Source organism: Oncorhynchus mykiss, chromosome 16, assembly GCF_013265735.2.
Source record: "Oncorhynchus mykiss isolate Arlee chromosome 16, USDA_OmykA_1.1, whole genome shotgun sequence".
NCBI classification, from domain to species: Eukaryota; Metazoa; Chordata; class Actinopteri; order Salmoniformes; family Salmonidae; genus Oncorhynchus; species Oncorhynchus mykiss.
In genome coordinates, this window is record NC_048580.1 from 19,721,873 (window position 1) to 19,745,499 (window position 23,627).

At 41.0% G+C, this 23,627-nt stretch overlaps 1 protein-coding gene across 8 annotated transcripts; it reads right to left on the reverse strand.

The window, feature by feature from the left end:
* Positions 1 to 1,961: 1,961 nt before the first annotated feature.
* On the reverse strand, positions 1,962 to 22,010 carry mki67 (marker of proliferation Ki-67). 8 transcript variants are annotated; one of them, XM_036946434.1, is made up of 18 exons: positions 21,797 to 22,010; positions 21,188 to 21,293; positions 19,950 to 20,031; positions 18,312 to 18,427; positions 18,068 to 18,140; positions 17,129 to 17,924; positions 16,263 to 16,501; positions 16,089 to 16,168; positions 15,283 to 16,046; positions 15,063 to 15,178; positions 14,727 to 14,904; positions 14,203 to 14,340; positions 13,061 to 13,539; positions 12,593 to 12,629; positions 12,007 to 12,112; positions 11,003 to 11,084; positions 10,778 to 10,893; positions 1,962 to 5,767 (listed from the first exon to the last, which is right to left on the reverse strand). In XM_036946434.1, the coding sequence occupies exons 2-18, from the start codon at positions 21,274 to 21,276 to the stop codon at positions 2,239 to 2,241; spliced, it is 7,020 nt and encodes a 2,339-aa protein (XP_036802329.1). In that variant the 5' UTR covers positions 21,277 to 21,293; positions 21,797 to 22,010; the 3' UTR covers positions 1,962 to 2,238. The 8 variants fall into 8 exon arrangements, with proteins under 8 accessions (XP_036802329.1, XP_036802330.1, XP_036802332.1 ...); XM_036946435.1 differs by having other exon boundaries at positions 15,283 to 15,770; positions 15,849 to 16,168; XM_036946437.1 differs by having other exon boundaries at positions 15,283 to 15,729; positions 15,847 to 16,168.
* Positions 22,011 to 23,627: the final 1,617 nt, after the last annotated feature.

Below are 23,627 nucleotides of genomic sequence, written 5' to 3' on the forward strand. Positions count from 1 at the left end.
TCTTTGCTTATTTGAGCTGTTCTTGCCATAATATGGAGTTGGACTTTTTTGTCTATCATCTGTATACCCCCCCCCCCCCCCCTTTTTTTTTGTTACTACATGATTCCTTGTTATTTCACAGTTTTGATGTCTTCACTATTATTATACAACATATAAAATAGTACAAATAAAACAACCTTGAATGAGTAGGTGTTCTAAAACTTTTGACTGATAGTGTATACTACACAATATTAGTTCATTTTAGTATACTGTAAACGAAGGTACTAGGGCTTCGCCTGTACCGGAAGTTAATACTGTTGCTATGCAACCTCTTGCTAGCTTGTTAACAAATGACTAATTTTATGATTTTGGGTGTGTTCGTAAATTCAATCTGGAGTGCCAGAGTTTGCTCAGAATGTCAGACTACTCGCTCTAGCAGAGTTGGTTAGGCTGTTTTGTGTTATCCAGAGCGTTGGTGACTGTAACTGTGCTGCTGGCAACAATTTAAATACGCTTTGTTTTGTGCCTATGTTTACTGTCAATATTGACACCGGTCATATTCAACAGGTGTTGAGCGTTATTCTGCGCTATGAAATTGGAATAATCCTGAATAATCAAGTCAACACATGTTGCGTAGTTAGTTAAATATCATATAGTTAATATAATGCCTGGCAAGTTCAATGTATTAGTAGGTAGCTAATGTTAGCAACATACCGGTACATAATGTGTTTCATAAGAGATAGCATATCTAATCAATTGTCAGCCAACATAACGTGTAATGTAACTTATTTTAAAAGTAATTACTTTATTACATTGCTCAACATTACGTTAACATTTGCCATAATTAGTTAAAGCAACGTATTTGTATCCACTCTTTCAAATCTGAAATGTTTGTGAAACCACGCCCATTTTCTGAAGAAATTCCATTATGGGCCCTAAAAGCACAGAAACACTGTCCACTGCCTGTATACTTCGTATTTTGGCGAATTTAGTGCGACATCCGGGAACTTTTGGTATACTAACTATATCCATACGATGACCAATAAGCATACTACATACTCAATTTCTGTCACATATAGTTAGTGCAGGTTAATACGAGTATTCAAACACAGCTTCGGTATTAGATGGTCAATGATCCTAATTATTGTATGTTTATAATGCAGCTAGAATAAACATGGAACATTTCCTACACAGCTTGTTTGCACATACTAGAAATTATAAGAGGAATACAATATCTGGCAGGGTTAAAATACTTGCCAGCTGAAAACTGCATCTCATCTTTTATTTCTAGATGCAGTCACTAGTCATCTAAACCACAATGCATTTTTCTGCACAGTATGTGAACTTTAGAACAATTCCTTCTTTTATTTTACTCCGAGACAACTGACAGACAATTACTTTATGACAAGGGGTGTCAAACTCTGCTGGTTTTTGCTTTCAATTAAGACCTAACTAGACAACTAGGTGAAGGAAGTTCCTAACTAATCTGTGACCTCAATTCATCAATCAAGTACAAGTGAGGATAAAAAAAACCTGCAGACACTCGGCCCTTCGTGGAATGAGTTTGACACGTACTTTATGCAGATCCCAAATGTTTAAAGCTTACAAGGCTTCTTTTTGACAGTAAAGATGACTTGTTTCCTCAGAGGGTCTGGGGCAGAGATGGGGAGTTTTGCACCATTTGTTCTCTTCACAGGTTCTGGAAACCATTTCATACAAGAGCTGCCTCCTTGCTTTGTGTGTGTCAAACAAAGCATTGTTATTCTTTTAAATGGCGATGTCATTTTGGCCAAGACAACCACAATGGAAATACTTGAATCGTTTGTGAATGTATCCTCACTAATCTGAATGAATAATGTGTGGGGATAACCTCCATGCATGTGGTATTGTATGTGTTGGAGTTAAATCAAAGACAAATATAAAAATGTACAGTACCAGAACATACTCAATAATGCTACAGCATAATAAGAAATTCTGACAACTTAATTTTTTTGATTTTTAATATGAATCATTTCCCCCAAACTATTTTCAGTCTAAATAGAACACCATACAAATGATTTAAAAATGTAAAAAAATATTCAGAGAATGTAGCAAAACTAACCACAATTAAGACCAAAAATCAGAATAATATTGTAAAGCACTGGCCTTCACTTCAATTATACATCTGTAACTCCAGGCAAGTACAAAAAAATAATAAGTTGAGCATTAGCATTTCTATAACAAAGCATTAAAAACAAAAAATCTATGACTGCCTAAGCTCTATTTTCTTGCTGCTCTCCCTCTGCGGGGCTTACACGGCTGCTCCGACTCAGTACTTTGCTCAATGTCAATTTCCTGAGATACCGTTTTTCCTTTTGTCGCTTTACCTCTTCCTTTTGTAGCAGCCACAACTGTGGCATCGGGGATGGTCTCTCCCTCCGGGACAGCAGGAGTAGTGCTCGTGGCCTCAACGGGAGCTGCTGCAGTAGACTTTGCTGCTCGTCTTGTTTTCTTGACAGGCTCCTTTGGAACAGCTTTATCAGAGAGATCTGCCTCTTCAGTTGTCATAGATCTTGCTGCATTTCTTTCATTTACTGGCTTTGAAATGGGGACCGTGGCTTCAGCAGCAGAGGTCTCTATGTTGCTATGGCGTGCCCTTTTTGAGGGTGTTGATTGTACGGTCTCCTCTTTGACCGCGACGTAAGATCTTGCTCTTCTCCCTCGCACTGTCTTCACAACCTGCTGTTCTTCACTCCGTTCAGGCTGTTCTTCAACCTTAGTAACAGGAACAGTATCATTCCGTCTGGATGTCTTCTGTTTAGGAAGAGGGGTGACCTTGTATGTAACTTCCAAATCAGGTTTCCAATTCACAGATTTTGAGGTCTTTGAGTCTTCGTCAATGGTTTCCATGCCTTCAATAGAATTTGCCTGGTCAGAGGTCGTTTCAGAAACAGCATTTCCCTTTTTAGGGGCTTTTCCTCTTCTAACCACAGCAGTCATAACCTCAGCCTCCAACGGAGTGCTCTCGGCTGCAATGGTGGTTTCATCTGCAGAGACTTTGGATTTAGCTGCCCTTCTACCTCGCTTGACAGGCTCAGATGGAACTTCCACAGTTGCTTCTGCAACAGTGGGCACCTTTGTGGAATCAGCTGCTCCTCTGCGTGCTCGCTTGGCAGGCACTTCATCCTTCACAACGGCTTTTGCCTTCCTTCTCCATCCTGGTTTGACAACCGGAGCTTCCAGCAGTTCTTCAGCATCAGCAACAGCCTCTTCACGCTCTGGTCTAGCATCAACCTCAGTTTGTGCAGGAAGGTGGACCTCCTGCACTACCATGTTCTCAACTTCCACCACTTCAGGAACCTTCTGCTGCTTTGCTCTTCTTCCTCCTCTTTTAGGTTTCTCTGTAGGGGGAGCAGATGTTTCCTCCGGAGTCTCTGTGGATACTGGCGGGACGACACACCCAGGGTCCTGTTTAGTCCTTCTTCCCACTCTTTTAGGTTTCTCAACCGAAGCCAAGGTAGTCTGCTCCTGGAGCTCAACAGTCAGAGTCTCAACGGTGTGATCCTCAACAGGCTCAACTTGCTCTACAGAAGCCTGCTTAGTCTTTCTTCCCCCTCTTTTGGGTTTCTCAACTGGAGCTACAGTGGTCTGCTCCTTGGCTTCAACAGTCAGAGACTCAATGGGGTGATCTTCAACTTGCTCTACAGAAGCCTGCTTAGTCTTTCTTCCCCCTCTTTTGGGTTTCTCAACTGGGGCAACAGTAGTCTGCTCCTGGGCTTCAACTTCAACAGTCAGAGACTCAACAGGGTGATCCTCAACAGGCTCAACTTGCTCTACAGAAGCCTGCTTAGTCTTCCTTCCCCCTCTTTTGGGTTTCTCAACTGGAGCCACAGTGGTCTGCTCCTTGGCTTCAACAGTCAAAGACTGAATAGGGTGATCCTCAACAGGCTCAACTTTCTCTACAGAAGCCTGCTTAGTCTTCCTTCCCCCTCTTTTGGGTTTCTCAACTGGGGCCACAGTAGTCTGCTCCTGGAGTTCAACAGTCAGAGACTCAACGGGGTGATCTTCAACTTGCTCTACAGAAGCCTGCTTAGTCTTCCTTCCCCCTCTTTTGGGTTTCTCAACTGGGGCCACAGTAGTCTGCTCCTGGAGTTCAACAGTCAGACACTCAACAGGGTGATCCGCAACAGGCTCAACTTTCTCTATAGAAGCCTGCTTAGTCTTCCTTCCCCCTCTTTTGGGTTTCTCAACTGGGGCCACAGTAGTCTGCTCCTGGAGTTCAACAGTCAGAGAATCAACAGGGTGATCTTCAACTTGCTCTACAGAAGCCTGCTTAGTCTTTCTTCCCCCTCTTTTGGGTTTCTCAACTGGAGCCACAGTGGCCTGCTCCTGGGCCTCAACTTGTTCAATGGGAGTTTCAACACTCACAGACTCCACTTGATCTACAGGCTCCTGCTTAGTCTTTCTTCCTCTTATGGGTTTTGCAAACAGGACTGAGGCCTCCACCTCTTCTGTAGGAATATCAACCGCCACAACATTTTCTTCTGTTTTGGCTTCTTCAGATTCCTGTTTACCCCGTTTTCCTCTTGCCTGTGGTTTCTCAACAGGAACACTAGCAGGCATCTCCTTGGCTTCCACAATCTTAATTGGAGGAATTTCAAGAACCCCCGCTTCAACTTCTACTGAATCCTGTTTAGGCTTTCTTCCTCTCTCAGACCTAACGACTGGAGTCTGGGCCTCAAACGTCTCAGTGACAGGAACACTCATAGCTTCAGTGTTCTCCAACACGGTTTCAACTTGTTCTACAGAAGCCTGTTTGGCCTTTCTTCCTCTTCTGGGTTTCTCCACAGGGACATCAGAAGTTGGCTGCTGGTCCTCAATTGGAGGAATTTCAGCACTCTCACTTTCAACAGCGTTCTCCTGCACTGATTCAACTCTCTCTACAGAAGCCTGTTTGGCCTTTCTTCCTCTCTTGAGCTTTTCAGCAGGAACTGGGTCAACTGCCATTTTCTCCTGGACATCCACAGAGTCCATAGTTTCTGCTGGTGCCTCAACGCTACTGGTCTCATTACACCTTGCCGATCTCCCTCTAGCAGGTGGTGGCACAATCCCCTCAGTTTTCTTTACTCTACCTTTTACTGGAACAGAAGGCTCTTCACTGTCAAGATGTGCCATCCTCACTGCCTCAGCAGGTGCAGCAACAGGCTCAGCAAGAGGAGCAGGTTGTTCTTCCTCCACTGCCTCAGCAGGTGCAAAAGCTGGCTCTTCTACCTCCTGCACTGCCTCAGCAGGTGCAGAAACGGTCTCTACCTCCTGCACTGCCTCAGCAGGTGCAGAAACGGTCTCTACCTCCTGCACTGCCTCAGCAGGTGCAGAAACGGTCTCTACCTCCTGCACTGCCTCAGCAAGAAGAGCAGGTTGTTCTTCCTCCACTGCCTCAGCAGGTGCAGAAACTGGCTCTTCTACCTCCTGCACTGCCTCAGCAAGAAGAGCAGGTTGTTCTTCCTCCACTGCCTCAGCAGGTGCAGAAACTGGCTCTTCTACCTCCTGCACTGCCTCAGCAAGAGGTGCAGGTTGTTCTTCCTCCACTGCCTCAGCAAGAGCAGCAGCAAGCTCTTCCACTGCCTCGGTTGTCATGGCATCAGGAATCTCTTGGGCGTCACCAGAAATTTCTTCAACAGGTTGAGCGACATGCTTGGGGGTCTTCACAACATCTAAGCTTACTTTCTGAAGAGCCTTAGGCCCTCTTGGAGTGTTCTGTTTAGAAGATCTATTTCTCTTTGGAGTGGGTGCTTGAGGGTATTCAAACCTGAAAAGGAAAATATAAAATTAAAATGTTAACAGTACACAATTACACCTATGGATCCAAGTGTATGGTTTAACATGACAAATAATTGTTAAATTATGACATGCTGTCCATCACATTTTAAAACGGACTATAAGCAAACTAAACTAGAGCCTGACATTTTTAATCGGTGGGCCGATATAATAAAAACGGACGATAGCAGCCTTTTACGGATGTATTTGCATCAGCGTTTAATCCACCGAAAAGGGCCGAGATAAGGTGCAGAGAAAACATCTGATGAAAAATACTCTTTGCATTTCATTAGTCCTTTAGCGAAGCCCGCGAAATCTGATGTGTTATATTCAATCAGTAGGGAACCATCAGTTGTAGGCCTTCAGATATTTTTGTAGAAATTAAAATGAAATGTCATTTGTATTTAATCTTTACAAATAATTGTAATCATTTTCTGATTCCATGCCTTCAGTTTGTGTTGTAAAGAGCAGTGTTAATACTGAGAGAAAATGATTAAAAAAATGATTCTCTTTGGTGGTCTCTGGGTAGAAAAATTGAGCTAGCTCAGCCAGCCATTGGCTAGGCCTTCAGAAGCTGGACAGAAGGCTTCTGGCATTCAACTGTATTATAGAGCAGAATGAGTGACAGTGGAATGACCCAATCACATTGACAGGACTCGACAAGAGAAAATAATCAGTGTCACAAGCAGTAGTTTGCTCACACTAGTAACGTTCACTAGCTTTTGTTATAGTGTGACAAAATAGCGAAGGCAGCTGCAGCAGCTGTTAACTTCAAGATGGATGTTTTTGCTAATTTGCTAACCGTTAAGATTTACTTTCATACTATGTTTACAACTAATTATCTGATGAGTGGCACTGTTGTTGCAGCTCGCTTGCTGTTAGCCATCTCTGAAAACAATGACTGAAACATTGTTGCATGTACAACTTTAGATCCCTTGTCAGTGTGATAGACATGATCAAATATATTTGCAATGGAAGGTAATAGCTGTTTTTTTTTATTTGACATAAAATGGTTGTGCTGTTGTATTGGTATGATTTCATGGGGCCTACTGGAGTGAATGGGCTGCTTATTCTTTAGCATTATTTGATGCGGTGTTTAACGGCTGTCGCCTGTATCAGCCGTGTCTGACCAGAATTGTCTCTCCATCAGTGCCATGGAGTGCACAGGTATTACGGTCCCTGTCCTTTCAGCACAGTGAGCCCGTCACCTTTGATGTGACACTTGTCGCTATTGTTGATAGTGGTGTTGGCTACGTGTCCATGCCGGTTCCGTCTGTGCGGCAGCCCGAACCGCAGCCAGACCTGTAATTAATAATGTCAAAAAGTATTGATTAAAGATGTATAGCGCAGTAGGTGATGCTTCGTTCAGTTATTTTCTAGATTTGTTTGATACGCATTGGAAGATTTGATGCCTCTGAACGCCTAGTTTCTAAAGTCAGTTAGCCACCGTATTCATTTATGTGCATAAACCATGGATTGCTGATGCTATGTATTGGCCCGAAAAAAAATAGTAATGGTCTGTTTGTAGGCACTAACTCAGTCATGTTTCGTTGGACAAAGCAGATGGGAAAATGGCGTTAATAAACTTTTTGTTGTATGAGATAATCATCAGCTAACGTCACTGTGAATGTATGTAATAAAGCACATAAGGAACATAAAGGCTTCATAAAAAGGTCATGTTAACTGACTGCTATCATCTCATAGGAAAACATGTATAAGACCGCCTAAGCCAGTGATGGAAAAATAGAGTTTGTTTATTCTAAAACCCTATATACACTTTCCCAATAGCGATGGCTGAACAAACCAGAAGCTCTATTGAGGCTTTCAAGTCAACGGTCGGCCATATTGGCACTCCCCAGTAGGAGCAGTTCTCCATAGGAATTCATGAAATTCTACAGTATTTCAAACATTTCAAGGAACAAATGAGTAAAAAAAAATATTTTTTTTGTAGTGGGGACAGTAACATTAGTAATGTCTAAAATTTTTACTTTAAGGAAAATATTTACCATGCCCTCAGAAAGTTGACACACCCCTCGACTTATTCCACATTGTGTCACAGCATGAATTTAAAAATAGAAAACAAAATAGATTTCCCCCTCCCACTGGCCTACACACAATACCTACCCCATGTCAAAGTGGAATTGTGTTTAGACATTTTTTGCAAATTCATTAAAAATGAAAATCAATAAATGTCAACCACTTTGATATGGCAAAAGTTCAGGAGTAAAGGTCACAATAAATTGCAAGTACTGTGTACAATAATATTGTTAAACATTTAAATGGCTACCCCATCTCTGCACCCCACACATACAGATAATTGTAAGATCCCTCAGTCAAGCAGGGAATTTCAAATAGATTCAACCACAAAGGGCACCTATTGGGAGAGAGGAAATGTATTATTATTATTTTTATTTTAAAGCACCCAGTCACTACAAAGCCATTTTTCCTAACTCCCTTGCCAGGGATTTCACCATGAGGCCAATAGTGACTTTAAAACAACGGCTGTGAAGGGAGACAACTGAAGACGGATCAACACCAAAAGGAAGCATGTAGATAATAAAATATATGAATCCTGTTTGCAACAAGACACTAAAGGAATACTGCAAAAAATGTGGCTAAGCAATACAATTTTTTTGCCCCGAACAAAGTGTTATTGCATTTGCCCCAAAAATAAAACACGGAGTACCACGCTCCATATTTTCAAGCATCATGCTATGGGTATGCTTGTAATGATTAAGGACGTGAGTTTCAGGATAAAAAAGAAACGGAACTAAGCACAGGCAAAATCCTAGAGGAAAACCTGGTTCAGTCTGCTTTCCACCAGACACTGGGAGATTAATTCATCTTTCAGCAGGATCATAACCTAAAACAAGACTGAAGCTACACTGGAGTTGCTAACCAAGAAGATGTTGAATGTTCCTGAGTGGCAGAGTCATGGTTTTGACTTAAATCTGCTTGAAAATTTATGTCAAGACCTGAAAATGGTTGTTTAGCAATTATCAACAACCAATTTGACAGAGCTTGAAGAATTTAAAAGAATGGGGAAATGTTGGCAAATCCAGGTGGAAAACTCTTCGAGACTTACCCAGAAAGACTCACTGGTGTAATCGCTGCCAAAAGTTGATTCAACATGTATTGAGGGGTTGAATACATTTCTAATCAAGATTTGTTAACTATAATGAAAAATAAAACCAATCTTAGAGAGTGTTTGTACAGTGTAGATTGTTGACTGAAAACGACAATTAAATCACATTTAATCCCACTTTGTAACAACAAAATGTGGGAAAAGTCAAGGGGTGTGAATACTTTGAAGGCACTGTATATTTATTCTTAGTTGTGTTTAGCTTACAATTTAAAAGTATTAATTAAAAAAGGTGTCTAATAGAATAAATGTGGCAAACAAGACACATTAATAAATGCATTTCTATAGCTTCTAAAATATATATTTTGCCTCACTGAGGCAACGCTTGGGGCGAAAGGCAGCAATATGCCAGCAGCCAATTGTGAGTTATGTTTTTCATTTTAAGTGACAACTACCAGAATTCAGTGACCACAGCTCTTCAATTGACGACAACATAGCTACCGTAAATACCAATACATTGAAAATGTGTCCCGTGTCATTTTCCAGCAGGCTAGCACAAGGCAGCCATCTTCAGAGGCACATTTTTGCTGCAATCAGTACAGTTTATCCTCATTTCACTAGAGTAACAGTTTTTCCATAAACATATCTTGTCATTCTGGTGCTCATAAATTTTGTTGCTTACATTTAATGTTCTTTAATCAAATTTAGGAAATAAGCTTCAAGTATTTTTGCAGGGCTGTTTTAAGCGCAATCCACACAGAAAATGTATTTTTTTCTTTCCAGCTATAGTAATACATTTTTTGGCAGATATCGTTAACTTCGACGCTACCTAATCCCTGTAGCGGGATCATTTTCGTCGGCAACCGCTGAATAGCATAGCGCAACAGTCAAATAATATTGCTAACAAACATTCATATAATCACAAGTGCAATATTGCAAAACACAGCTTAGCCTTTTGTTAATCACCCTGTCGTCTCAGATTTTGAAATTATGCTTTACAGCAAAAGCAATCCAAGCGTTTGTGTAAGTTTATCGATAGCCTAGCATAGCATTATATACACTTAGCATCAGGAAGCTTGGTCACGAAAATCAGAAAAGCAATCAAATTAACCGTTTACCTTTGATCTTCGGATGTTTTCACTCACGAGACCCCCAGTTACACAGCAAATGTTCCTTTTGTTCCATAAAGATTATTTTTATACCCAAAATACTGACGTTTGTTTGTCGCGTTATGTTCAGAAATCCACAGGAAAGAGGTCATGACAAAGCAGACGGAAATTCCAAATAGTGTCCACAGAAACACGCCAAACGTTTTTTATAATCATTCCTCAGGTAGTTTTTAAAATATATATTCGATAATATATCAACCGCGGGAGGAACAATGGCGGCTTTACTCAATTGCGCACAAACTCACTCTGAGAACCCCCACCTCTCCACTTATGCAATGTGATCCTTCACGCTCAAAGCCTGAAACTATGTCTAAAGACTGTTGACACCTTAGGGAAGCCACAGACAAAGGAATCTGGTTAATATCCATTTAAATGGAGCAATGTGAGGCTATGGAACATGGAGTTTTGAAAATAGAAGCCACTTCCTGGTTTGATTTTTCTCAGGGTTTTGCCTGCAATATCAGTTCTGTTATACTCAGACAATATTTTGACAGTTTTGGAAACGTTAGAGTGTTTATCATAATCGGTCAATTATATGTATATTCTAGCATCTGGTCCTGAGAAATAGGCCGTTTACTTTGGGAACGTTATTTTTCCAAAAATAAAAATAGTGCCCCCTAGCTTCAAGAGGTTAACAGTGAATATTTACATTAAAATCAGATCAAAAATCCCACATCGGTCAGGCTCTAGACTAAACACATTAAATAAATTCTTATTCGCTGACTTATAAACCGACATAAGATGCACAAACCTGAAAGAACGGTCAATAATTGTGATTAGATCCCCATGTTTTAAATGTTCAGACTGCTGCAAAATCTCTCCATTGACACGGGTCGGGTTCGTTGAACTCAAATTAGTTAAAATAACCTGCAAGAGGAGAAAAAAAGTACCTTACAATACTTGCTCTACAGACACTAAAATTAAAGTAACTTGACTTATTGAAGGCAGCAATTATATTGGCTGACTCTGCAATTACCTCGTTATTTTCATTCAACTCAATCCTGCAATGCTTCTTGGATACTTCGGGAAGTTTAACGCAAATGTCGCAGTCAGGTTTCCTAAGAGACAATGAGACCATAATAAATATTCTGTAGAAAGGTTGTCAACATTTCCTGATTTCATTGTATACCCGTCATCAGCTCTGCAATTATATGATTCACATTTTTAAACTAAAAAAAAAAAAAAAAAAAGTAAACTGTTTAAGGCATTTAAGTTGTATTTCATGGTTTATCTTTATCCCCATAAGCTGTTACTCCAGCAACAGCTACAATTGCTGGGGTTAACACAGCACACATATGGAAACAAAAGTTCAGTTGAGTAAATGCTAAATGTGTGGCAATTTATGAACAAGAGCAGGCTAAATCCAATCCATAATTCATTTTCAGTGGATAAGGCTGAATGGATCTCTAGGGTCTGTGGTGAAATGTCTTCTGAAACGTTTCGAAAAGCTGTAATAGTGAACAAAGCTCAACAACCGAAGACAGCAGTAGAAAGCCCGCCTCTTCACAAATTTAAAAATGACCCCAAGTAGGAATTTGCAAAAACATTGAGAAATCTAAGATGTGTCAAATAAATTATATCCTGCTCTGGGCTCAAGCTATGCATTTGGTTTGCTAACTTGCTAGATGTCAAGATTAAGCGAATGTCTCTGCTGTAATCAAGAAGCTTGATTGGCTAGCAAGTAAACAAACCAAATGCATAGCTGGAGCCCTGGGCTGGATATAATTTGACACATTTCAGATGACATTTTTTTCTTCCTCCCGGTATTGTAAATCAACCTGTTGGTATTTCAAAATATAATGTACACCGGGGTTTCGCCCAAGCCCAGCACCAAGTAAAAACCATGTTCCATACATGCAGCAAAAGTAGACTCATAAAATGATCAGTACCATACAAAACTATGAATATATTACATTTAGATAATGGCACTCACTGCTATGGCATTTCACATATTGACAGATTTGAATAGCTTAAGCTCACCTTCCAAATAAGCATGATGCAGTCAGAGGAAACGCAGTCCCATCTCCACCACTCCTTTTGATTACAACTATTGTCCCGTACAGGGGCATTTGGAATTCAACGTTACCTAAATAAAAAATAAAATGTTAAGACATTGAGCAATCATGTGAAATGTGTGACTCAATGATTCTAGCTACTGGCACAAGCTAGCTGGGGGGGGGCAAGCTGTTACGATTCGTAAAAAGAACAGCAACCAATAATCTGTGTGCAAACTGGTTAGTACTGCCTAGCAAGATTAAGTTGAGTGATTGCAGTGCCTCTTGATAGTAGTAAACTACTCGTAGGTTACATGAGTTAAGAATTTAATCGGCAACCAATATGCATTGCTGCATTGAACACACATGCCACTGTGCTTAACAACCTAGCCAGCCAAGTAACCACGCTCTTCCGTGTAAACTAATTACCGGTAGCAGAATAAGCAGAGCGTCAAACACCAATGTAGAATTGCTATTCAAACATTGATGTGGACTGACGGGCCAAGCTAACTTATTGTCACTCTGTGCATTGTGAATGCTTATGTTAGCTATCTAGCAAGCAGATATGTTACCTGAGAGGCATTTAGGAGAAATAGCGTCGCCGTGAATCTGAAAATGAAACAAATACCCTTTCAATTAAAAAGCTGATACAGTTGAAACATTCAGAACCTATTATAGTAGTAATGGGATAATATGAAATAAACCATTCAACAGCTAATACACATTCAGAACCTATTATAGTAGTCATGGGATAAGATTAAATAAACCATTCAACAGCTAATAAACATTCAGAACCTATTATAGTAGTCATGGGATAAGATGAAATAAACCATTCAACAGCTAATAAACATTCAGAACCTATTATAGTAGTCATAGGATAAGATGAAATAAACCATTTAACAGCTAATAAACATAACAGGCAAATAAGTTATGCCAAAGACTTTTTGGTATGTAAACTTACCATTATACCAAACAACATCTGTGTTATAAAAGAGAACAATGGAGCTGAAACTACACAGAAATAGCCGTGTTGCCTTTACCTCTTTTGTCTCGCTGTGGACGTTGTCATCTTGGACTTTACCAGACATCTCTTCAACAGGTTCAGCGATTTGTTTGGGGGTGGTCAGGAGTTCCTTTACACCAACTAAGCTTACTTCCTGAGAAGCCTTAGGCCCTCTTGGAGTTGTCATCAGTTTTCCTCTGAGGTCTTCAATGGGTTGCACCTTCTGTCTTGGGGTCTTCATGATCCTCTTCACTCCAGTGAGACACTCGGGTTGTTCGGGTTTCTTCTGTTTGGGAGTCGAAATAGATTTTTTTGATTCTGGCCGCTGTTCTTCCTTCGATTCCTCTGAAGACATCTCTAAGGCAAGAATCTCATTTTGTGTGGTACGGGAGTCATCAGCTTCCTCCGTGATGAAACTGGATTCTTGACCATCCCGAAGGAGTCTAGTGACTGCATCGCTGTTGTACGCGCCCCGTTTAGCAGTAGAAACAACAAGTGGAGACACCACCATTTCACCTGTGAAGACAGGATATGTTTAGTGTCAACTGCTTTCAGCATGATATAGCTAACTGCCAAAATAACAGAAACACATGAGTAAATGGATACAAAGTATATTGAAAGCAGGTGCTTCCACACAGGTGTGGTTCCTGAGTTCATTAAGCAATTAACATAATGTAGGGCAGGGCAACTTCAGACCTCGAGGGCCTGATTGATGTCACTTTCTCCATCCCTAGCAAACAGTTGATTAATCTAATTGCATTCTAAACTGAAGATCATGATTAAGTGATTATTGGAGTCAGGTGTGTTAGCTGGGGCAAAACTGACACCAATCAGGCCCCCTAGGACTGGAATTACCAACCCTTGTATAAGAATGCTGGGCAGGCCATTATTTCTGCTACGCCCCCATAGGATGACAATGCTCCCCATCCACAGCGCACAAGTGGTCACTGAATAGTTTGAGCATAAAAACAACGTATGAAACATAATATAGTGTACAATTCAGAAAAAGTCCCCCACACCAGATTCTTCATCATTCATGCTCATCTTGACATGATAATAGGGAGAATCTCAATTACATACTCCTTGTGTCCTCTCGCCTCTTCTCAAAACCCATTGGAGAAGGTCAGAGGGGAGGGACAAGGAGTATGCAATTGAGCCCACCCCCCCCAAATCACTTACCAGTCTCCTCTGGGGTATTCATCACTGATGATTCAATCATAGATGTAGACTGGGCTCTCAGGGGGGTCTTGAGGGCACTCTGCACATTGACCACAGACTTCCTCTGCCTAGCAGGGGTCTTGAAAATGTCTGCAATGCCTGAAACCACAAAAAAAAACAGGTTGCTTTACTTGAGAACAATATGACAATGTAACAAGTCCTTTATATACAATGGATGAGTTCATAAATTCACCCTGGCAATCTACGCCGAATTCTGAGCACCCTGGTTTGAGTTCCAGAGCGCCGAATAAATGTAAAAAATTAAGACAGCTTTCTTAGCGCATGTTTATGTATACCTATTAAAATGGTTGCCAGTAACAGTAAGTCACTAACCCTCTTCATAACAAACACTCATCGGCTCTACTCTCTAGGGCAAGTAAAAAGTTCAGAGTGAGGCATTCTCTTACAAAACAGTATATTTAACAACACCCCATATGAAAAACATATGCACATAGAACAGTGGGATTAGGAAATAGACCAATTACCTGACAAATCCTCATCCATTCTCATGTTCTTTTTTAGCACAGCCATGTTGTGGACAAGCTTTGGGGCGGCCCCACTTGGCTGAATGGCTTTCAGCCTGTGAGCTTTGCCCACAACAATGGTCACAGGTGAATCTGCATGACCAGTGCTGACATGTCCTATGAGTTTCCTCACAGGTGTCTGTAACAGAACAAACATCAACAAGTTAGGTAATGTAGCCATAGAAAAACTAAATCAAGACTACCATTGAAGTCAATTTAACAACAAGCTTCAATTTGCTACACTAGACACATTTCATAAAGTGCAGTCATGGAGGGCAAAATACTATCGAAACATACCTTCGGTTTTGGTACAACAGTCTTCGTCTTAGTCACTCGGGTGGTTTTCTTGGTTGGGATAACAGCTTGGGTCTTGGTCTGGCCAAACTTCACAATGTCAGCCCAGGAATTCACAACTTGAAACAAAGGAAATTAAACACTTAGATTGCAATCAAAATACAAAAACAAAAAAAAAAAGTTACTGAATCCCAAATAGGAAATAAAGTAAATGGATGCATACCTTTCATAGATGCCCGAGAAACACCACTTCTTCTACGGATGACTTGAAGGGAATTTTTCAATGTGCTTTTCTGTGTCGTCTTCGAGGTAGACGACATTGTCGTTCGCCTCAAGGGAACACGAGGCGTTACAGTGACAGACGGCTGTAGGACAGAGTCCTGGTCTGCGGTGGGTGATGGGGTGCTGACGAGGGACACTGAGAACCGGCCTTGCATGGTGGGTGTCGTGTTGGCCGATGGCAAACTTGCAGGGGTCTTGGGAGTTTTCCCAGCCTTGGGTGTTTGAGATTCATCTTTTAATGCAGACTTTCTTCGAGCAGGAGATGGAGTCTTGACAGCGGTTTTTGGGGTCTTCTCTTTACCTGGAGATGGCGTTTTAGCTTTTGGTGACTTCTTGGCAGACGAGGGAGTCTTGGCAGATGCCTTCGGCGACTTGGCGGGCGAGGGAGTCTTGGCAGATGCCTTCGGCGACTTGGCGGGCGAGGGAGACTTGGCGGGCGAGGGAGTCTTGGCAGATGCCTTCGGAGACCTGGCGGGCAAGGGAGTCTTGGCAGATGCCTTCGGAGACTTGGCGGGCGAGGGAGTCTTGGCAGATGCCTTCGGAGACTTGGCGGGCGAGGGAGTCTTGGCAGATGCCTTCGGAGACTTGGCGGGCGAGGGAGTCTTGGCAGATGCCTTCAGAGACTTGGCGGGCGAGGGAGTCTTGGGAGATGCCTTCGGCGACTTCTTGGCAGGCGAGGGAGTCTTGGGAGATGCCTTCGGCGACTTCTTGGCAGGCGAGGGAGTCTTGGGAGATGCCTTCGGCGACTTCTTGGCAGGCGAGGGAGTCGCCTTCTTTCCTGGACTTCCTTTCACGCCAAGACTCTCTGGGGCAGATTGTTCATGCTCCTATGAAATGCAAAAATTATTTAAGTGAGAATCAGCAATATATGTGAAACGAGCAAAGTCAACACACAAACCAAGAGTATATTATTGAACTTACCTTTATCAGACCAATTGCAGATGCTCTCCTGAGCAGTGACTGTTTCATTTTGGGGGCACACAAGCTTCGCCGTCCAGGAGTGGCACCTTTGCATAGTGGGGAGTCAGGAGGAAGACGTTTATCGAACAGTTCCGGCTCCAAATGACCTCCAAATGAAACCCTTTTCCTCTTGCACAGAGGTGTTGGAAATTCAGTTTCAAGGTCTCCACTCTTCCGTTTCTTAGCAGACGACTGTTTAACTGAGTAGATGGAAATGAAGAATATTTTATTATAGTGGTCAAACACATGCAATCACAAGAAGACATGACACCTTAGGTTAAACCAGGGGAGAACTGCCCACTCTCATTGAAGCCAGAGGTTCATGGCTGTTTGCAGTACTACAGGCATTGTTAGCAGAAAACAGGACCACTATTATAGTGAATGGAAACATTTTTTAGAAGAATCATGGGACCAATAGACCAGAGATCCTTGAAAAGGTTATTTTAAATTGCACACAGAAGTAGTTAAGGATAATTTAGTTGCTAACGGCGGCCTGCAGTACTCTGGTCGGCCTTGAACTTTGAGTCAGTGATGGAGAGAGGGCAGCTAGGGTGTAAAGTCACTTCCCGGAGTAGCTCAAACTGTGCATGTCTCCATGATAGCGCATTGAAGTCTGTTAAGATGGCTATCGAGTCTCCACATAGGAATGAATGGTGTCACATGATCAATGGCTTTGTTTATACATATATACAGACATTGGGTTAAACATAGGAATAATACAGAATGTAAATCAAATAATTGACATTGCTTAAGTTTCAAAGTAGGTTAATATGTATATGTGAAAAATGTGACCGCTATTGGGAAATAACTGGGCATTTTTTCCTCACCATTGATGGGTGTAGTCACCTCCAGCTCACAAAGCACATCCTGGGCTTGAAGCTTTTCCCCAGCAGGCCTTGGAGAGCGGGAATGCTCGGTCTTAGGAGTACTTGGCGTGGAATTCTCAGTTAGTACGATCTGCTCTTGGTTTGAGATGAAAGCATCAGCAGGTGGTTCTACCCCAGTTATCAAAGATTTGATAGGAGTGGCTTCCCTGCTCCTCCTCCGAGTGGGGGTCGTAAGGATTTCTGCAGTCGGACACTCAGAAATCTGCCCAGCCACTTCACTAGCAGTGAACTTCTCGGGGGTTGCCAGGTGACTTTTCCTCTGAGAAACAGGGGCGGATTTTTCTTCAACAGTGGTGGGTGTTATGGACTTTGAAGAACGCCTTTTACCTTTGGGAGTTTCAAGAATAGAGGGAGGCAGTTGGATGAAATCTTCGACTGGCACATTCCCCTCAACAACCCGACCTTTGAGGGACTTTCGCTTCTTCTGAGCTGATTTTGGAGTCACCCCAGGGACAGGTGACACATTTTCAGTCTCCGCCTTCTTGGGTGTGGAAATGACAGACGCCCCATCCACTTTCCTGGTTGAGATAGGGTTCTGTGGGCAAAGCCTCGAAGCAGGTGTTCCAAGTGCTTTCTTTGGAGTCTTGGAATCCAGATCTTGTTTGAACATTTGGTACAGCTCACAGAAAGGGGAGCTTGGCTTGTTCTGTCCAAGACCATCCTCCTTGGGTTTGACATCAGAAGTGTTGGTTCCATCTTTAGCGCTGGTATCCCTTGCTTGGGTTTCATGTAAAACCTGTGACAAAGACAGCTTGAGCAGACTTTCTAGGCAATTCATGAGGTAGATTTCCTCAATGGTGCATATAATGAATAGTAAGTCATGCTTTATTATCAAATATGCCTCAGGCTTTTACTTTTAGTGTGCAACATGCATAATACCTGAGGAGTTTCACTTTTGCTAGCAGTAGAATATCGATTTTTCTTTGGAGTGGGTGCTGGAGGGTATTCAAACCTGAAGAAAAATAATTACAAAGACCCATTATCATATTTTCTATGCATGTTCAAAATGCCAAAAACGTGTCCATTTATGACATGCTGTCCATCAAATTGGAGGAAGACAGTAAGCAGACTAAACACATAATTCTTATTCTCTGACTGTTAAACCGACAGAAGATGCACAAACCTGAAAGAACGGTCAATAATTGTGATTAGATCTCCATGTTTCAATCGTTCAGACTGCTGAAAAACCTCCCCATTGACACGGGTCGGGTTCGTTGAACTCAAATTAGTTAAAATAACCTGCAAGAGAAAACTGTCGTTCAATACTTGCTCTACAGACGTTAAAATAACAGCAATTAGTGCATTCGGAAAGCATTCAGACCCCTTGACTTGTCACATTTTGTTACATTACAGCCATATTCTAAAATTGATTACATTGGGGGGGAAGAGACAATCTACACACAATAACCCATAATGACAAAGCAAAACAGGTTAAGACTTTTTATTTTATTTAAATGTATGAAATAAAAATGTAAAACTGAAATATCACATTTACATAAGTATTCAGACCCTATACGCAGTGCTTTGTTGAAGCACCTTTGGCAGAGATTACAGCCTCGAGTCTTCTTGGATATGACGCTACAAGCTTGGCACACCTGTATTTGGAGAGTTTCTCCTATTCTTCTCTGCGGATCATCTCAAGCTCTGTCAGGTTGGATGGGAGCATCGCTGCATAGCTATTATCAGGTCTCTCCAGAGATGGTCGATCAGGTTCATGTCCGGGCCACCCACTGTGTTGTCCTGGCTGTGTGCTTAGGGACGTTGTCCTGTTGGAAGGTGACCCTCCACCCCCAGTCCGAGGTCATGAACGCTCTGGAGCAGGTTTCACCAAGGATCTCTCTGTACTTTGCTCTGTTCATCTTTCGCTCAATCCTGACTCGTCTCCCAGGCACTGAAAAACATTCTCACAGCAAGACGCTGCCACCACCATAAGGATGGTGTCAGGTTTCCTCCAGATGTTACACTTGGCATTCAGACTAAAGAGTTCAATCATGGCTTCTTTAGGCCAGAGAATCTTGTTTCAAGGTCAGAGTCCTTTAGGCAAACTCCAAGCAGGCTGTCCTGTGCCTTTTACTGTGGAGTGCTGCAGAGATGGTTGTCTTTCTGGAAGGTTATCTTATCTCCACAGAGGAACTCTGGAGCTCTTTCAGACTAAGCATTGGGTTCTTGGTCACCACCCTGACCAAGACCCTTCTCCCCCGACTGTTCAGTTTGGCCAGCTCTAGGAAAAGTCTAGGCTGTTACAAACTTGTTCCATTTAAGAATGATTGAGGCCACTATTATTGGGGACCTTCAATGCTGCAGAAATGTTTTGGTACCCTTCCCCAGATCTGTGCCTCGACACAATCCTGTCTCGGACCACTACGAACATTCCTTCAACCTCATGGCTTGGTTTTTGCTGTGTCAACTGTGGGACCTTATATAGATAGGTGTGTGCCTTTCAAAATCATATCCAAACAATTGAATTTACAACAGGTGGACTCAAGAAACATCTCAAGGATGAGCACTGGAAACAGGACGCACCTGAGCTCAATTTCAAAAGGGTCTGAATAGTTATGTAAATAAGGTATCCGTTTTTTAATAATTTGCAAAAAAAAGATATGACAAAAACAGGTTTTTAGATGTCGTTACAGGGTATTGTGTAGATCTGACTTATTTTATATTTGATCCAATGTAGAATAAGGCTGTAACATAACAAAATGTGGAAAAAGTAGAGCTGAATACTTCCCGAATGCAATGTATATTGACTGACTATAGTTACCTCTTTATTTTCATTCAACTCAATCCTGCAATGCTCCTTGGAGACATGAGGAAGTTGAATGCGAATGTCGCAGTCAGGTTTCCTAAGAGACAAAAACACCATTATATTATGTAAAAATTGTCTACATTTTCCGATTTCATTGCATACATAAATATTTGGTTCTGTCAATACAACATTTGTGTTTATGGCATGTCAATTATATTTCATAACCCCATTAATAGGGTGTCCAATCAAAAACACATTTTTTTAATTGTGTAGATCGTCCTGAAAAAGAGTAAGGGTCCAAACCACGTAAAAAAAAAAAAAATGATGGTAGACCCTTGTAGGATGGCCAAAATTAGGATTACTAAATAAATGGAAGCCTGAGAAAGGGTAATAAAGTTGTTGTTTTTTAAAAATGGTATTGCACCTGACAGGCTCACTTTCTTCTTGAATCTGGAGGACATCAAACTATTTAGAGCTAAGATGGATGTCGATTTTGAGGCATGTAGTATTTTAATATTTTAGCATATGCTTTTCAGATGAATTCAAAAAATATTTCAAAAAACAATCTCTGAACTACACATTTAATTCAGCTCATGTCATGCAACTTTAAAGACGACCACAAAATCCTCTAAAGTTATGAGAAATTTGCACAACTAAGTCAGAGCTAGGTGCTTATCGGATGTATTAGGTTACCAAATCCAAATCTTATTGGGATATCGTGTTAATGATATGTTAGAGAAAGATCCCACTGAAAGATTTAGAACATGAATAGTCATTTATTGGTCAAATGTATTTTATAACACAAGTTAGTACAATTGTCACCCATGCGTGGACACCCTACCATAAACTGTTACTCCAGCAAAACTTATTGGGTTTAACAGCAGCACATACAGGAACAGTCCAGTTGAGTAAATGTTAAATGTGTGGCAATTTATCAACATGAGTGTGCTAAACCCAATCCAGTTGACTTTCAGTGGATGAAGTTGAATGGGCCTCTAGGATCTGTGGTGACATGTCTTTTGAAACGCTGTAATACTGATCAACGACAGCAGAAGAAAGCCCGCCTCTTTACAAATTTAAAATGGCTAGACTGCAACATTGAACCACTGAGTAAAAACACGTTCCATACATGCAGCAAAAGTTGACTTTCATACATTGAACAGTACCAATAAAAAAAACGAAAACATACTTAATGACTCTCACTTCCATGGCATTACACGTATTGTTGACAGAATTGGAATGCTTTTTCTCACCTTCCAAATAAGCATGATGCAGTCAGAGGAAACTCAGTCCCATCTCCGCCACTCCTTTTGATTACAACAATTTTCCCGTGCAGGGACATTTTGAATTCAACTTTACCTAAAATACAAAGAAACAAACGTTAAGATAATGAGCGATCGTGTAAAATATGACTGATTCAACAATGATTCTAGTTAGCCACATTGTTCTGATTTGTAACAGCATCGCAACAATGTATTGATCAATAATCTGTGCCAGCCAACTGGTTACAACTGCCAAGTAAGGATACGTTTGAGGATTGTAAACGCTAGCGTCAGTCTTTGTAAATTAGTTACATTTGAGTTTAAAATTGAAATCGCCAACCAACATGTATTCCAACACGCATGGCACTGTGCTAACCTAGCTAGCCAACTACCCACGCGCTTCAGTGTTACCGAATTATTCATAATAAACATATTTAGCAAACTACCAACCAATGTAGAATGGCTATTTAAACACCGTTGTGAACGGGCAGTCGAAGCTAAATGTTGTTGCCACTTTGAAACGTTCTACGCGATCTAACTTTTGGCAGGCGTTAGCTAGCTACATTTGCAAGCAATTATAAATTATTTTGTTAACGTTACCTGAGGCAGTTCAAATATTCTTCAAAACAGCTGGTCGTCCATAAACTACAGGATAATACTTTACCCTTTATTAGACTATAACAATGATTGATAAAATCATCAACCTTGTTTTAAAAGACTCGCCTTACCTTCCTAAAACTGTTTCTCTTTATCTTGCCCTACCTATCTTTAGCTAATGTGTAGATGTGGACGGTTCCTTACTGCGCTTGGCAAAACGGTTAGCGTACTTCAGTGTACATGAAATCCCTCCGCACAATTCAATCTTATTAAAATACATAGTTGTGCTGTGGACTTGGTAGGTCAAACAATATATTGGATATTATATTTTGTAAAACATATACCCCGTTTTATAGATTTCAGTGTGTCAAATGTGCTTTAAAATATGAAGGACTATTTTGTTTACAAGCCCGGCGGAGGACTTCTTCGCCTTCTAACAGATAGCAATTTGAAAACGTTTGAAATTACGCGCGAAGTGTTTCCATTGGCTGAAATCCTGTTAAAGGTACACGCACAGTAGTAGGAGGCAGAGCGGATTTGTTGAAGGTGAAATAACGTTGTAAGAAATTATACAGTGATATAATTAAACAATTATATCAAACTATTAATTGTTTGTCAGCAGTGTATGTTAAAAGTAAAATTCCCAGAAACAAAAAGGTACAAATATTAGTTCAGTCTTTTCGTTCCTTGAAACTGAATGGTCAATGTGAATTAATCAAAATATCAAACAAGTATATTTGTGAGTATGGTAATGTTAACTTCCCTGAAGAAATACAATAATACGATTATTGTGTAGTCAGATTAATATAATAGTTCGATTAAAAAATTTACATGCTTTGCAAGAAGAACGATTTCCCTAATAATCATATTTACATGGACACGTCTGAAATCAGTCTACCTGATGGCACTGATAAATGCAGAACATCGACAACCAACATAAACGTTCTACCACAGCGACCATGTTATTTTTGGGAATCATATTTGATTCGGAGTATGGACATATAACTAAAGTTTGTATGTGATAACTACTTCTAAGACGCATACATTCAATTGTTCCGAACTCACTCACGCCAAAGAAAGAGTCTCGCTCGGCTCGTGCTAGTAAATGCGCAAATTACACAGAACAAAAATATAAACGACCGCAACATGTAAAGTGTTGGTCCCATGTTTCATAAACTGAAATAAATTATCGCAGAAATGTTCCACAAAAGTGTATTTCTCTCAAATGTTGTGCACAAATATGTTTACATCCCTGTTAATGAGCATTTCTCCTTTGCCAAGATAATCCATCCACCGGACAGCTGTGGTATATCAAGAAACTGATTAAACAGCATGACCATTACACAGATGCAACTTATGCTTGGGACAATAAAAGGACACTAAAATGGGCAGTTTCTTCACACAACACACTAAAATACCACAGGATGAGACATAATACCCATAATACCCATAAAAGCAATCGTTATCCCACCATACATTTTCCCATAGGGCATTTTAGAAACACTTAAAATAAGGGCTGTGTTTCGTGTAGGCTTACCGAAAGCAGTGCGATGCACTGTTGAGTGTTTAAATCCTGAGGGGCTTGTGCTGATTGTACTGAGATTATGACAGCAGGTTAAATGGCGTCCCTTGAGAAGGCAATAACAAGAAGTTATGTCAGGAGAAGTGCAGTATTATCATAATGATAAAATGGAGGGAAAACGGGACATGGTTTGTTAAAGAAGAATGGTAGAAAGTGTAAGCAGAGTGAACTGAAGACAGGAGGAGAAATGGAAGTGAATGAGGGAGAAGTATTGGAGGTGGTAGGTGTGGTGAAGTTCTCGGAGTCAGATGA